Source organism: Odontomachus brunneus, unplaced genomic scaffold (genome assembly GCF_010583005.1).
Source record: "Odontomachus brunneus isolate Ranch 3 - 2012 unplaced genomic scaffold, Obru_v1 Obru_scaffold_100, whole genome shotgun sequence".
Classification (NCBI taxonomy): Eukaryota; Metazoa; Arthropoda; class Insecta; order Hymenoptera; family Formicidae; genus Odontomachus; species Odontomachus brunneus.
In genome coordinates, this window is record NW_022639550.1 from 961,962 (window position 1) to 975,767 (window position 13,806).

A 13,806-nucleotide genomic window follows, 5' to 3' on the forward strand; every position below is an offset into this window, starting at 1 on the left:
GAGAGAGAGAGAGAGAGAGAGAGAGAGAGAGAGATATTTATTAGCTTTCTTAGCTATTTTTGTACATAGATCTTACATATTAGTCAACTTTCGGTATAATATACTTTTAATATACGCTTAAATATTGTAAGTCTATCACACTATTTCAGCTCCAACGGCATTGCATTATACATTTTAATACCTTCGTAAAATAAACTATTTTGCGCACTTCTTGTTCTTCGAAATTGCACTACAATATTTTCCGATTGTCTTGTTTGCCTTTCATTTTTATCTCCTACTAACACTATCATATTTCTTAACTGCTCAGGTAACATACTTTTTATTTTAAAAACAAATATACACATTATGTAATATAGCCTCTGTTTTACTGACATAAACTGCAGCGCTTGCAGCATTCTTTCCACTTTTGTATACCTATCACATAGTAATATGACTCGCATGGCTCGGTTTTGCGCTACTTGCAGTTTAGTCAGCTGAGTCTCACCTATGCCTGTTAATAACGTGGCACAATATTCAAAGTGTGATGCTATAATTGATTTACAATACACAATATTTACAAGTGATAAACAATACACCTTGCATATTCCGATATATCTTTACCAATTCTATTTAAAAAACTTATTTTTTTCCTATTTTCTTTCACATATAATCACAGTGATCCTCAAATCTGTTTGCTATCAATAATTACACCAAGATATTTTGTATTTTCTACTTGCTTTATCATTAAGCCATCTTAGCATTTTCACGTAATACTTCTTCTCAATTCTTTTTTTATATTTCTAATAATTATAAATTTTGTTTTGGCAGCATTAATTTTTTATTTATTAATATTCATCCAATTTTATACTATAGATAATACCATATTTAATTTCACTTTCACCTCTTCGCTGCTTCTTCCTGTTACATATATTATTGTATCACTCGCAAAACATTTTAATATTACATTGTTCCGGACAAATTTGCACGATATCGTTTATGTATATTGTAAATAATAGAGGTCCTAGCAGTGATCCATGTAGAATTCCGTACTTTATCATAAGTCGTTTTGACCATTGATTGTTAAATCTAACTTGCTGTGTTCTGTTTTTTAAATATAATCTCAACTATTTAAGAACCATTCCTCTTATTCTACAAGACTTGGCACACCATATTTAAAAATGTGACATTTTTTTTAAAGTTTTGATATTCTCTTGAAAAGTTCTAGAGCTCTTTGCAACAATTTTAAATAGTTCCGGTCATTAAATACAAAAATATAGACTTTTAAAAAAAGGTATGCTAAGTTCTCGAAGCGCACTTAATCAGTAAACACAACTATTTCTTTAGAACTATTGTTATATATGATATAGAACTCTAGAACTATTGTAAAACACACCGGAACTCTAAAGAAATAGTTAATTTAAATAGTTTTTTGATTAGGTGCGCTGCGAGAACTTAGCGCACCTTTTTTGAAAGTCTTTTTTTTTGTATTTAATGACCGGAACTATTTAAAATTGTTGCATAGAGCTCTAGAACTTTTCAAGAGAGTACCAGAACTGCAAAAAAAATGTCACATTTTTGAATATGGTGTGCCAAGACTTGGCATTGTATATTGATATAATTTGTCTAATAATCTATCTCTATCTACTGTCTCAAATGCCTTTTTTAAATCCAAAAATATTACTCTTACACTGTCTCCTTTACTAATTGTCTTTTTCCAAACGTCAATAATAGTTTGTATTGCTGTCTCACACGAGTGATTTTTCCTAAAACCCGATTGGTGTTCTGTAATAATGTTATTATTTTGTAAATACGTGTCAATTTGCTCCTTTACAACTAACTTTAGTACTTTTTTATATATTGGTAATATATTTATTGGCCTATATTCGCTTGCTTTCTTGGATTTATTAATCTTAGGAATCGTATTATTGTGGATGTTTTCCATCCCTCCGGACATTCACCTTTATTTAATACATCATGTACCAACTCCTGTAATTCCTTCCCTATCACGCAAAAACATACCTTTAGTATATCGCTCGTTATCCCTTCATCTGTTCCTTTCTTACATGGCAAGTCCATAACAATTCATTCTAATTGGTGTACATTTATCAGTTCAAAATTTTCTATAATTTACTTGCTTTCTATAACATAAATAGTTACCTGTCTATTACTACTCTCCTTTTCTATAGATTCAATTATGTCATCAATACTCTGTATGTAATACAAATTAAACTTATCTGCCAAACTATGTTCCCCCGTGTTTTGCAATATCTCAACATTTATATTATTTATTTCATTTTCACCCGCTATTTCATCTCTTAATACTTTTTTTAAAGTTTTTCACATCATTACAGGGTCATTTTTGTTATAATCTATCATGTTTTCATAGTACGTTTTCTTTTCTTTCTTAATTAATTTAATTACCATATTTCTTTTAAGTTTAAAATGCATCCAATCCCGTTCCGTGCACGTACGTATCGCTCTCATATATGCCTCGTCCCTACTTTTTCTAGCTACTCTTATATCATCCGAGTATTTTTCCCTTCCCATATCTTTGGAATTTTAAACTTCTTCTCTGGTGCAACTGTATTTAATGCATTTACTATACTTTGAACAAATTTATCTGCTCTTACGTTTATATCTAAATCATCTCTACATTCTAATCTTTCTTCTATTGCTTTAAAAAATTCACCTATATGAAACTTACTATAATCCCTACTAGTAAATTCTCTATATTTCTTACCCTCGTTATTTATAAAGAGCTCAACGTTTATCCACAAGTGATCTGTTATCTTTGGCTTCTCATGTACTTTACAATTCACTTTACTATTTGCAAACACTAAATCTATTAATGTTATACTCTCTTTCGTAATTCGCGTAGGTTTATCAATATATTGTTTCATACCTCAATATGCCATTTCTGTTGTTAGCTTTTTCGTGTAACGAATCTTTCATTAAATCTATATTAAAGTCCTCTATCATTATACATTGACCTTTCACTACCAGTAGGTCTATTATATCCTTCAAGAACCGTATAAAGTCACCATCTGATGCACTCGGTGAGTGGTACACAACAGCAATTGCCCCTTTGAACACATTGTCTCTTACTTCTACCGCTACAAACCAACAGTTAGATTTATTTTTTCTCTTAATATTACTTCATATTTGATGTCGTTTCTTATATATATCATAACCTCTCCTGTGTTTCTGTTTTCCGAATCACTTCTAATGTCACTATAACCTGACTGGTCCACTTCATTATCTTCAATGTCTCAATATCTAATATCTGTCTCCTATATCAATCTTGTCTCCGATAACGCCAATAGTATCGGGTTCATCGTCTTCATAACTTGATGTTGAATTTCTTCCTGATGTGCCATTGTACTCTGAGCGTTTGTGTATATAATTATCTCCTTTCGTAATTGCTATTTGCTAGAATTCCAGCCAACACTCTTCTTCTCCTCCTCTAATGCTCTGATGTAAGTTGGACACTCCACACTCAGAGCATCATGTTCATCATTTATTTTCAAGTTGTACGTTTTATTTTTATACATATAATTTATCTCTTTTTTGTTGCCATATATTCACTTGTCTTGTGATATTCTGCACACTTACGACAAGTTTCCTGCCGTATACAGTTTTTGGCAATATAATAATAACTCCAACATCTGAAGCATCTTCTAACACTGTAGTGGTTAAACTCCATATATTTTCTCCATCCAATGTTTATTTTTCCTCTTTTTAACATTGACTCATGTGTCATTTCATCTACCTCGAGTATTACCGAGACTTCTTCATTACTTCCTCTTCTGTTTCCCTCCTTCCCTCTCATTGCCAATCCTCTTCACCATTCTTATGTAAAATCCTGCTTCTTTCCCATCAATATTATTTTGCTTCTTTTGATCGTCTACTAAATTTTCATCATTCAGTTTCATTTCTTCACCATCAATATTTATAACTTTTAACTTTGGTTTTATCTTCTTCGGTTCTATGTTCTCGAAGTCTTTGCCTAGCTTCTCGTTTACTGTGTCTTTCAGTTGTTTTATTTCTCTCTCACTTTCAAACCCAAGTATAACCGATCCTTTACCTCCTTTCCTGAGCTTTGTTATTCCTACAGCTAAATTTTATATATCTACTTTTTCTTTTACCATTTTCCTGGTGATTTCGCTCTCCTGTTCCTTTTTTGGCTTAACAATCAATAAGCTTTCTTTCTTTTCTTTCATTGCCTCACTATAACTTCTTTGCCCACTCCTCGTCACTCCAGTGGTTCCTCCTTATATACTTTGTTTCAGTTCTTCAAATTCTCGTTTGAATGTTACCAACTCCTCCCGAATTATTTGTTTTATCATCATCTTGATTCCACTCTTGCACGCTACCTCGTCCTTCATCTCTTTAACTGTTGACACCAGCCAATCTATCTTCATATCTACATTAGATTGTTTGCTGCCACCCGATATATTTACTGCTGCTCCTATAGATTCAGTTGATCCCAGTCTTTTCCTTCCAGATGATCTCTTTAACTCCGATTTTTCATTTTCAATAACAATCGCATCTTACTGCCTCTTTGTCTTTCATAATCTTGTGTTTACTTTCGCTTCCTGGATGGAAAAAAAACTTTATACACGTGCATTGCAGAACCACGCTTTTCACTTCCTTTCTACATGCCGAACATCGGTACTCAGCGTATTCGGCTCCAATCATGTCGATATTACCGACAGATATCACCGACATATCACCGATACCGACAGATAACGGCGCCACTCCTTAACTCTCCAATTAGACACCTTCGCTGTCACTTATCCTTGGTTACCCGTTCATTTCTTGAGCCGGAGTAATATATAATAAATATCGTTTTTCACTCACAATTTAACACATTCCGGCTAGATAACACCACCCAGTGAACCTTGACTATACCGGAACCTCTGGAGCAAGTTTAACACTCATCACCACTCTCTTCTAACCACCATAAAAACTATGACTTTCACGGAGCGATGTGACACACCTCCAGTCATCCAGAGAGAGAGAGAGAGAGAGAGAGAGGAGTACAGCGGATCTCTCGATCACGTGTGTACACTACCGAGATTTGATTCACGGAGTTGAGTCGCGCTAATGCGACTCCTGAACAGTGGTATCTTGTTCGCATGTGCGATTTCAAGATCTAGGCACGGAGTAGGGATTGCGCGCTGACGCCACTATCTTAGGCTGCGTTCAGATTCCTTACCCGGGTGCACTCTAATACAAGAAGTGCTATAGTATATGTGACATATACTATAGTGTTTCTAGTAACAGAGTGCACCTAGGTAGGGAATCTGAACGCACCCTTACATGGCGCTTATGTATAAAAAGTAACACGTAAACATGCATTTGTCAGTTGCAAATGACCTACGCTAAGGATTAATTCGAAAATTTGGGCACAATTAATTGAATGCTTATAGAAGTACATGCTTCAGTTTCAGCGAAATAGACTGTATATTATTAGAATATGATTAATCAGCAAAAATAAGTTTGGCCTTTGCTTTTTCGTTCGCGACCATGCTTTGCGGACGATGCAACGTTGTATAGCTTGGCGTCGCTTAGCGCTAATAGAGATGCGACGTTGCCATGATCTATAGTTCCGCGACTACAATGCAATTCAGCATACTGTTTCTTTTTCTATCATTTCACTTATTTTATCGATTTTACTATTTTGAGAGAACCAATAATGTTTAAAAATCTGTTTTTCATTTTCACATAAAAGAATTCATCGGTTATTGAATCTTATTTAATTCGAATAAAATCCTTGCGTGAAATCGGGTTGAATTAGGATGAAATGTTTAATTCTTTTCGTAAAATGTCTGTTTTTTTTTAAATCAGCATGTGAACAAAGCATCGCGTTTTCACGACAGATGTTTACCTTCGTCCGGTATAACAGCACCGTCGACGGCGTAGACAATGAACAATCCCAGAATCAGCACCGTCAGGACTCGCATCCTGACGTGTAGCTGCGTGTCCATAGCTCACGCGAATAATCAACTGGACTTTTTTCGCGAGAAGCAAAGATGAGGAAGTAGCGGTCGCCCGCGAGTTCCTTTCGAGAATACATTCCTCTCGATGTTGCTCTCGGAGTCGCGATGCGGAAAGTTCTGACGGACGCGCGAGCTCGCGCGAGAATACGAGAGACCGTCCGTGGACTGAAGCGCGGACGCGGGTCGCCCGCGACTTTATATGTCGCCCACAACGGTTTTACGAATGAGATTTCGTGCGTGTCGCTACCTGTACGAGGGAGCGGAAAAAAGTATTGATGAATTGGGAGCTTATCGCAATGAATTAATCCAGTCGTGTCACATCTTTCAAGTCGCAAAAAGGACAGGAACGAGGTGGGACTCTTTAGTAGGACATCTTTGCAGAAAAGGGTAATTTAATTTCCAACTGAAGATCACCGATAAACAAGCGGAAACAGACAGTTAGATGAGCGATCTTGTTGATCTGGCTGAAATGTAAAATTGGTATCGCGATGTCGAGCTTCACACACTATTACTCTGTGTTCTGTAATAGTGATGCGCACGCTCACACGCTGTTTCCTACGGTATGGAATATTCATAGCGGAAAGGCGCGTCGCAACCAACATAAATCAATCGCTTCCTTCTACGGTGGCAGAAAAAATATCTCGGCGGAATCGATTAGCGCGAAATACACTCATTCGCACATCAGTGCTCCATGTTATTTTGGAACGTAGACCTATGTGTGTGTGTGTGTGTGTCGTCAAAAGACAGAAACACGACAGACAAAAAACAAACGAGGAAACTCTATGAATAATGCCTTTTCTGTGTCCCAATGCGTTTTCCGCCTCCTTATTTACTTCGAGAATCTTTTATCGATGGATTCGCGATTCAGGAACGACTCCTCATCTCGACAGTCTCGTCTGTCTCGTTGACAGTAATATACTTAGTCTTCTCAACGCGATGTAACAGGTATATAACAATATCGCTGATGCCAGTTACACGTGTGTAGAAAGTGGTCCCACATATACACACCAGTTTCGAAGCTGTGCGAAGCCTAGTTTCCTTTACACTTAATGTACATATTTTGAGAAATGGTAGAAAATGGGAGAGACTAGAAACAATGGGGCCTGTATCGGTTCGGTAGCGTTTACTAATCGTCCGCGAAGACCATGAATCAACTCGTAATCTTCTCGACCGATTATATCGTGGCAAAATGCTTCGAATATTGTGCCGTGCTTCTCGTCCACATTGTAACACGTTGCTGTACGCATTCCGAACGCGCGTAACGAAAAGGCCCATTTCGTCTTTCATCGCATTTCATTTGGACGGTATGAACGCAGTACCTCGCATCTGAAAAAACACGATCGTTACGGCGTAACGCATAGTCGATGCGTGATCACGCAATTATCACTAAGGAAAGGAAGAATCATGTCTGCGAGAAAGATGCATGTACGAGGTGTCGCGTCATCTGCATGCTGGCTCGCTCGTCTAAATGCATCCGTTTGATTTGGCGAACGTCGGGTTCATCGTCAATAGAGAAGTCTGATCGACAGGGACAGCGGCGTGATGCTGGCCTTGATGGTGGCTGCTCACTTCGGCGTCTAGAACGAAGAAATTTACATGACAGATGGAAGAAGTGATATGCGCGAGGAAACTCGGTGCACGGGGAAAATAATGTAGTAAAAATTACGTTGAAGTTATATTTCTTTTTTCAGTGTTCTAGTATAAAAATTACTATGAAAATAGACAATTTGATGAACTACCTGATATACTACATGAAAGATATTCAAGTAATTGCAATATTTTGCTGTAAAACGTCAAACGTGTGTGACGTTTCCAAACAAATATATAATAATTTCCTTCATAATCCTATACAGTCCAGGATTTTATATATAAAAGAATTTTGTTATTATTTTTACTACAATTACAATTTTACTTTATGTTTGTGATAGCACCAGGCGCGATTGTGAGATCGCGCAAGTGGCTCGCTGAGCGCTTGGAAAACGAGTGAGTACGAGGAAAGTAGTGAGTACGAGGAAACTTTCGAAAAATTAAAAAAAACACTGTTTCTAACAAAACAACGCACAACAGTTTTAATAAGTCGGGTTACACTTGAACGAACACACAATTAAGCTCCCGCTCCACGCTAGAGCAACGAGAGCGTCGGATAGAGCACGACGGGCGTCTATCCGACAGCAACGAGTATGGTCCCGCAACCGTCGCCACCAGGCGATGGGCGATGCAGCCTGCAAGGTTGCAGCATTGCATGCCGGCCAACGCGGCCAAGCGCATGCAAAGCGAAGCACTATGGTGAAGCACACCAAAAACACGTGCAGTCAAAAGGCGACGCAAGTATCTTGCAACCAACAATTGACAGTTTCTGTATCGAAAAATGCGAGCATAATCGCCTGTTGCGAGCAAGAGCTAGACTGACTGTCGCGGAGCTCGCGGCCGGGCTCCAGCAGCTGTTTCCATGCGAAATTTGGCCATATAAGAAATTGCCCATATAAGGCAATGTTTACCACCTAGTCTCAGCAGGCGCTAAACGCGTGACAACCGTAGCGCGAGTCACGCAGAGGCAAAACAAGGAGCAGATCTCATCGCTCACCCTGCTTTGTCGAGCGATCCGCTACATCCCGCCCGCCTCGTTGACGCCTCAAACGAAACGAGCCCGATTCCTCGATACTCGACTACATGTATATGTACCCGGTGGAAGTGTAATTCGTGCTGTTGATAATGTGTTATTAGTTGTTGTAAGAAATGCATAGTTACATTGAACATCTGTTATATGAAGTTGGGGAGTTAAAGAGAATCGGCAAAGCTATTAAGAAAACGGTGAGGATAGAATCTCTGGCGTACGCGACAACCGGAAGTTCTACGGTCGCATTGATGGGCATCAAAGGGGGATAGGATTGAAGATTTGTCTGTAAGTACACGCGATAAAATGAGTGTTAGCTAACTTCAACTTGTCAGTGGAGAAAAGAAACGAATACGTGTTGTGATTAGAGTAAAAACATGCCGACTCTTAATGACACTACACTAAAAGTGAGCCAGAAAAGTGTAAATATTCTTTTGTTTTTTTTTTCTTTTCAAATGTAAGTGGTTTGTTTCGCTTCGTTTCATACGGTGAGGCGAAGATACTTGTTACATTTATCGTACAATTATCGTGTTCAACAGTGGTGAATGATAGATCAAGCGTGAATAATCGAATTAGCACGACAATTACATGAGTTTGTCTTGGTTCGGATTCTATTTCACGCTCAGACCATAGTCGTATGTTTTATTGATATTAACATCTGCTATGAAATCGATATGTAACGTTATCTGTAATAGTGTCCATTGTAATAGCGTCACTTGCAGAAAAACAAAATGTAAAATTAACCGATGTTGTCGGTGAGAAGCTTCGTTAAGAATTTACGCATCGACAAGCGCGATGCTGCCTATCCTATGGTGAAAAAATACTCACATTGTTCCTTTGTCGTATGTTGAAGATGCCGTAGATGATGGGATTCATGCAGGGGTTTGTGCTCCTAAGTAAAACGAGAGCCTTCCGAATGCGTTGGTCGACTTCCCGGAGTGACGACCGATCAATGCAATACCTGTTTTGCACGCGTTCGACAATATAATTATATACTTGTACAGTTCGATGTTCAACTCGATCAGGGATGTTATTATCTTATCCTTCTTTTTCTACAAAACGTGATTCACACGACACTCGTATCGATCACGACCGCGAATGTTGGTCATATTGGCGATATTTCTTTCATCGTTCATATTATAAGCCCAAATTTGACGTTTACACACTGTTTTGTACGTCAAGAAATCGTACTCGCACGATTGTCGTAGTATCGCATAATGAGTCCGACAGAATTAATAGTACTTACCACAAGCTTAGTACAGAGTAAGGGGTCCAGCAGATGATGAAAACCACGATAATGGTTATTGTCATTTTTAAAGTGCGCACTCGTGCTCGACTGAGGAATCCGATCGATGAACGGCGTATTCTATCTGTAAGAAATGCTGCTTTAATTTATCGGCCGTTTCACTCCCGAATTACAGACGAGTTATTCCATCAGTTTCATGATTGAATTTTTCGTTATTTCGTAAGAGTAGGTGAAAATATTGGTAAGGGGCAAGAAGATTCCTGTCAATTATTGCAACCAAGTTTTAACACAGCTGAATATTCAGACATGAATACTTTTAATTGCGGTAACAGAGATATGTCGCCGAATTTTCACCTGATCCCTATTCAGTTAGAAGAACCAAAATATTTTCCCGTGTATCTTTATCTCGAAGAATAATATAAGTCTGTGAGATAAATTTTCTAACAGTTTTGAGCGTTCTTGGTACAAGATTGCGTCGATCATACCTTCTTTGGATTTGCGTGAGATCTCCACGAATATTCTGGTATAGGTATAAAACATCACGCACAGGGGGAACCAGAATACTGTCGTTATTCCGAACAAAAAGTACAACAGTTCGTACACGTGCGACGGATAAGTGTTGTGTGTTGTACACTGTGTGACATAAGTGTAGCCGGGACGCACCTCGAGATGGAATACTAGTACCTGCGGAAAGTTAAGCGCGGAATAAATTACTCAACGTGGCTGCAAGCATCGTAAGAAATTATTCACAAGTTGGCGCACCTGCGGAAAGGAACAGAATATGGAGCCCACCCACGCGAAAATCAGAGTTATCTTTCCTCTTCTGTGAACGTCCAATATCTGGAGCGGTCGCATTACCGCGTAATATCTAAAAATTTATTGAAAAGTTATTAACGCTTCGATAAATTTCGAGCAAGTTTCGATTTGAATGAAAAAAGCTCGCAAAAGTCGATTGTATGGTCACTAATTGAGCAGTTACTCTATTCAATATTGGATAACTAATTTTAACTAACTAAGCGACGGATGCGCGTGGCGAGATTCTAGGAACAGCCAATCGTTCATTAGGATACACTATGACACTGACCTATCTATACTTATGCAGACAATTATGAAAGATGAAAGATACTGGCCGAATGTTCTGAAGAAGGTCATTATACGACACATCGCGTCTCCAGCTTCCCATGACACCGTAATCGACCATCCGATTTCTAACGGCATCATCAGGAACGTCACCTGAAAAGAAAATGATTGGGTCCGCTTGTAATTGACTTATTAGTTTATACAAGGGACTGTAAAATTATATCATCTAACTTTGCGTTCTATCGCATGTATCTTTATATATTGTATTATTGTTTAATTATTTTAATTATTATATTGTTGACAATATTCGATAGTCAGCACTTACAAAGAGATCAGCTATCGCCAGATGCATCACCAGGGTATTTATCCGGGACTTGGACTTTTGTTTTCGTATTATAGTCATTATTAGCATAGCAATATTTCCAGTCCCCGATATTACAATTAAGATACTATAAGCAATTATCTTTATCATCTTGCCCTGTTTGACGTTCATGTCGATCAGCGCATCCATATAGTCATATTTGGGGCTCACTCCGGTTTCGTTTAATCGCAATGTCTCCTCCATACCGTCGAGAAACAAATTATTACTTTATCTGAAACTGTTATTTCCGATTTTATGAAAAGACGTTCTTTATCTCAAATAGTTCTATTTACTGATTAGAATTTAAGAGATGACTGGAACGAAAGGGAAAGATGAGGGATTTCTATATCCCATAAGGCGAATTCATTTGGGACACGATCGCACTTTTAGCTCGGCAAGTTTGTGAAATATAAATCGAGATAATGCATCTGCTTTGTTCACGAGGCATTTTAGCGGCACATTTCCCAAAGACAGAGAGAGAGCGAGAGAGAGAGAGAGAAAGAGTGAGGGGGGAGCGGGAGAGGGAGAGGGGGAGGGAGAGAGAGACTGAACTTTATTAGCTTTCAGCTACTTGTTTTACATCTAAGTCTAAATATCTTACATTCTAGTTAACTTATACATCTAAAAAGAAAACAAGAAAAAATCTTACATTCAAGTTAATTTCTACATCTAGGTATTTTACATTGTAGGTAACTTGGTTAATATTAGGTGTACAACTTTGCTTTCGCTGTTTTTTTCTGAAATTCGAGGCTTTATTGTAAAAAACTGGTTATACATTTATGATTCAAAGTATTGTCCATCGCTGGCCACTACTTTCTCCCATCTTTCGGGCAGCGTACGAATCCCGCGTCGAAAAAACTGGTCACCTTTTGAGGCGATCCACGAATCGGTCCAATTTTTTACTTCTTCATAAGACCGGAAGTGCTGGTCAGCCAGGCCGTGTGCCATTGATCGAAACAAGTGATAGTCAGAGGGAGCAACGTCTGGAGAATACGGCAGGTGGGATAGAATTTCCCATTTCAACGTTTCCAAGTATGTCTTGATCACTTTCACAACATGGGGTCGAGCATTGTCATGCTGCAAAATCACTTTATCGTATCTCTCGTTGTATTGCGACCGTTTGTCTTTCAATGCTCGGCTCAAACGCATCAATTGCGTTCGATATCAATCGCCTGTGATTGTTTCAGTCGGTTTTAACAGCTCATAATACACTACGCCGAGCTGATCCCACTAAATACAGAGCATGACCTTGGAGCCGTGAATATTCGGTTTGGCCGTCGACGTGGAAACATGGCCGGGAACTCCCCATGATTTTCTGCGCTTGGGGTTATCGTAATGAACCCATTTTTCATCCCCAGTCACAATGCGATGCAGAAATCCCTTCCGTCTTTGCCTTTCGAGCAGCTGTTCACAAGCAAACAAATGCTGTTCAACATCTCTCGGCTTCAATTCGTACGGTACCCAATTTCCTTGCTTTTGAATTATTCCCATGGCTTTGAGGCGTTTTGAAATGGCTTGTTGAGTCACTCCCAATGATCGTGCCAATTCTTCTTGATTTTGACACGAGTCTTGATCAAGTAATGCCTCCAATTCTGCATCTTCGAAAACCTTCTCTCTTCCACCGCTATACCGGACTTCGACGTCAAAATTACCGTTCTGGAAGCGTTAAAACCACTCACGACACGTTCTTTCACTAATAGCGTCTTCACCATAAGTATTTGAGAGCATTCGATGAGCCTCAGCCGCAGATTTCTTCATATTGAAGCAGAAAATTAAAACCTCCCGCAAATGACGAGAATTTGGCTCGTAAACTGACATTTTCAATCGAGAATAACTTTATGATGCAGACACAAATCGACTAATGTTTCTATGGGGTTATGTTGACAGATGCCCAAGTTTATTGTATGACGTCTATGATCTATTTATTTCGACCACCACTTACCGCTAAAGCCATCTATAGGAAAACGGCGGAAGCAAAGTTGTACACCTAATATATATTCTCTTAACATTCGCTTAAATATTACAAGATTATAACATCGTCTCAACTTTATTGGTATGTTATTGAATCTTTTTACTCCTTCGTAAAAGACTTTTTTGCGGACTCTTTGCTTTCCGAAATTGTATCACAATGTCATTATATTGCCCCGTTTCCCTTTCATTTACCTCTCTTACTAATACTAGCTTATCCCTTAGCAGTTCTGGCATCATACCTCTTATTATTTTAAAAATAAAAATACATATGTGTAGTTTAATCCCTGCCTTATCGACATAAATTATACCGTTTGCATCATCCTTTCTACTCTAGTATACCTATCACATTGCAATGTAATCCTCATAGCTCGATTTTGTGCGACATGCAATTTACTCATTTGTGTTTCATTCATATCTATTATTAGTGTCGCACAATACTCGAAGTGCGGTGCTATAATAGCTTTGTATATAACACATCTCGCAGAGAGAGAGAGAGAGAGAGAGAGAGAGAGGGAGGGAGAGGGAGAGGGAGATAGAGAGAGAGAGAGAGGGG

The 13,806-nt window shown here is 38.4% G+C and overlaps 1 protein-coding gene and 1 pseudogene across 3 annotated transcripts in view; both read right to left on the reverse strand.

The window, feature by feature from the left end:
- The window catches only part of LOC116848803, a 16,823-nt pseudogene extending 11,637 nt beyond the window's left edge, over positions 1–5,186 (reverse strand).
- A 1,169-nt stretch (positions 5,187–6,355) lies between these two features.
- LOC116848807 (gonadotropin-releasing hormone II receptor-like) overlaps positions 6,356–13,806 on the reverse strand; it is a 13,801-nt gene continuing 6,350 nt past the window's right edge. For 2 of the 3 annotated variants that reach the window (XM_032825301.1, XM_032825303.1), the window contains exons 2-8: positions 11,247–11,520; positions 10,926–11,074; positions 10,604–10,709; positions 10,327–10,525; positions 9,842–9,965; positions 9,424–9,556; positions 6,356–7,558 (exon numbers count right to left, since the gene is read on the reverse strand). In XM_032825301.1, the coding sequence (XP_032681192.1) occupies positions 7,547–7,558; positions 9,424–9,556; positions 9,842–9,965; positions 10,327–10,525; positions 10,604–10,709; positions 10,926–11,074; positions 11,247–11,486 (963 nt within the window). In that variant the 5' untranslated portion in view covers positions 11,487–11,520 and the 3' untranslated portion in view covers positions 6,356–7,546. Of the gene's footprint in view, positions 7,559–8,736; positions 8,882–9,423; positions 9,557–9,841; positions 9,966–10,326; positions 10,526–10,603; positions 10,710–10,925; positions 11,075–11,246; positions 11,521–13,806 lie in introns of all 3 variants that reach the window. The other variant, XM_032825304.1, reaches the window with a different exon arrangement.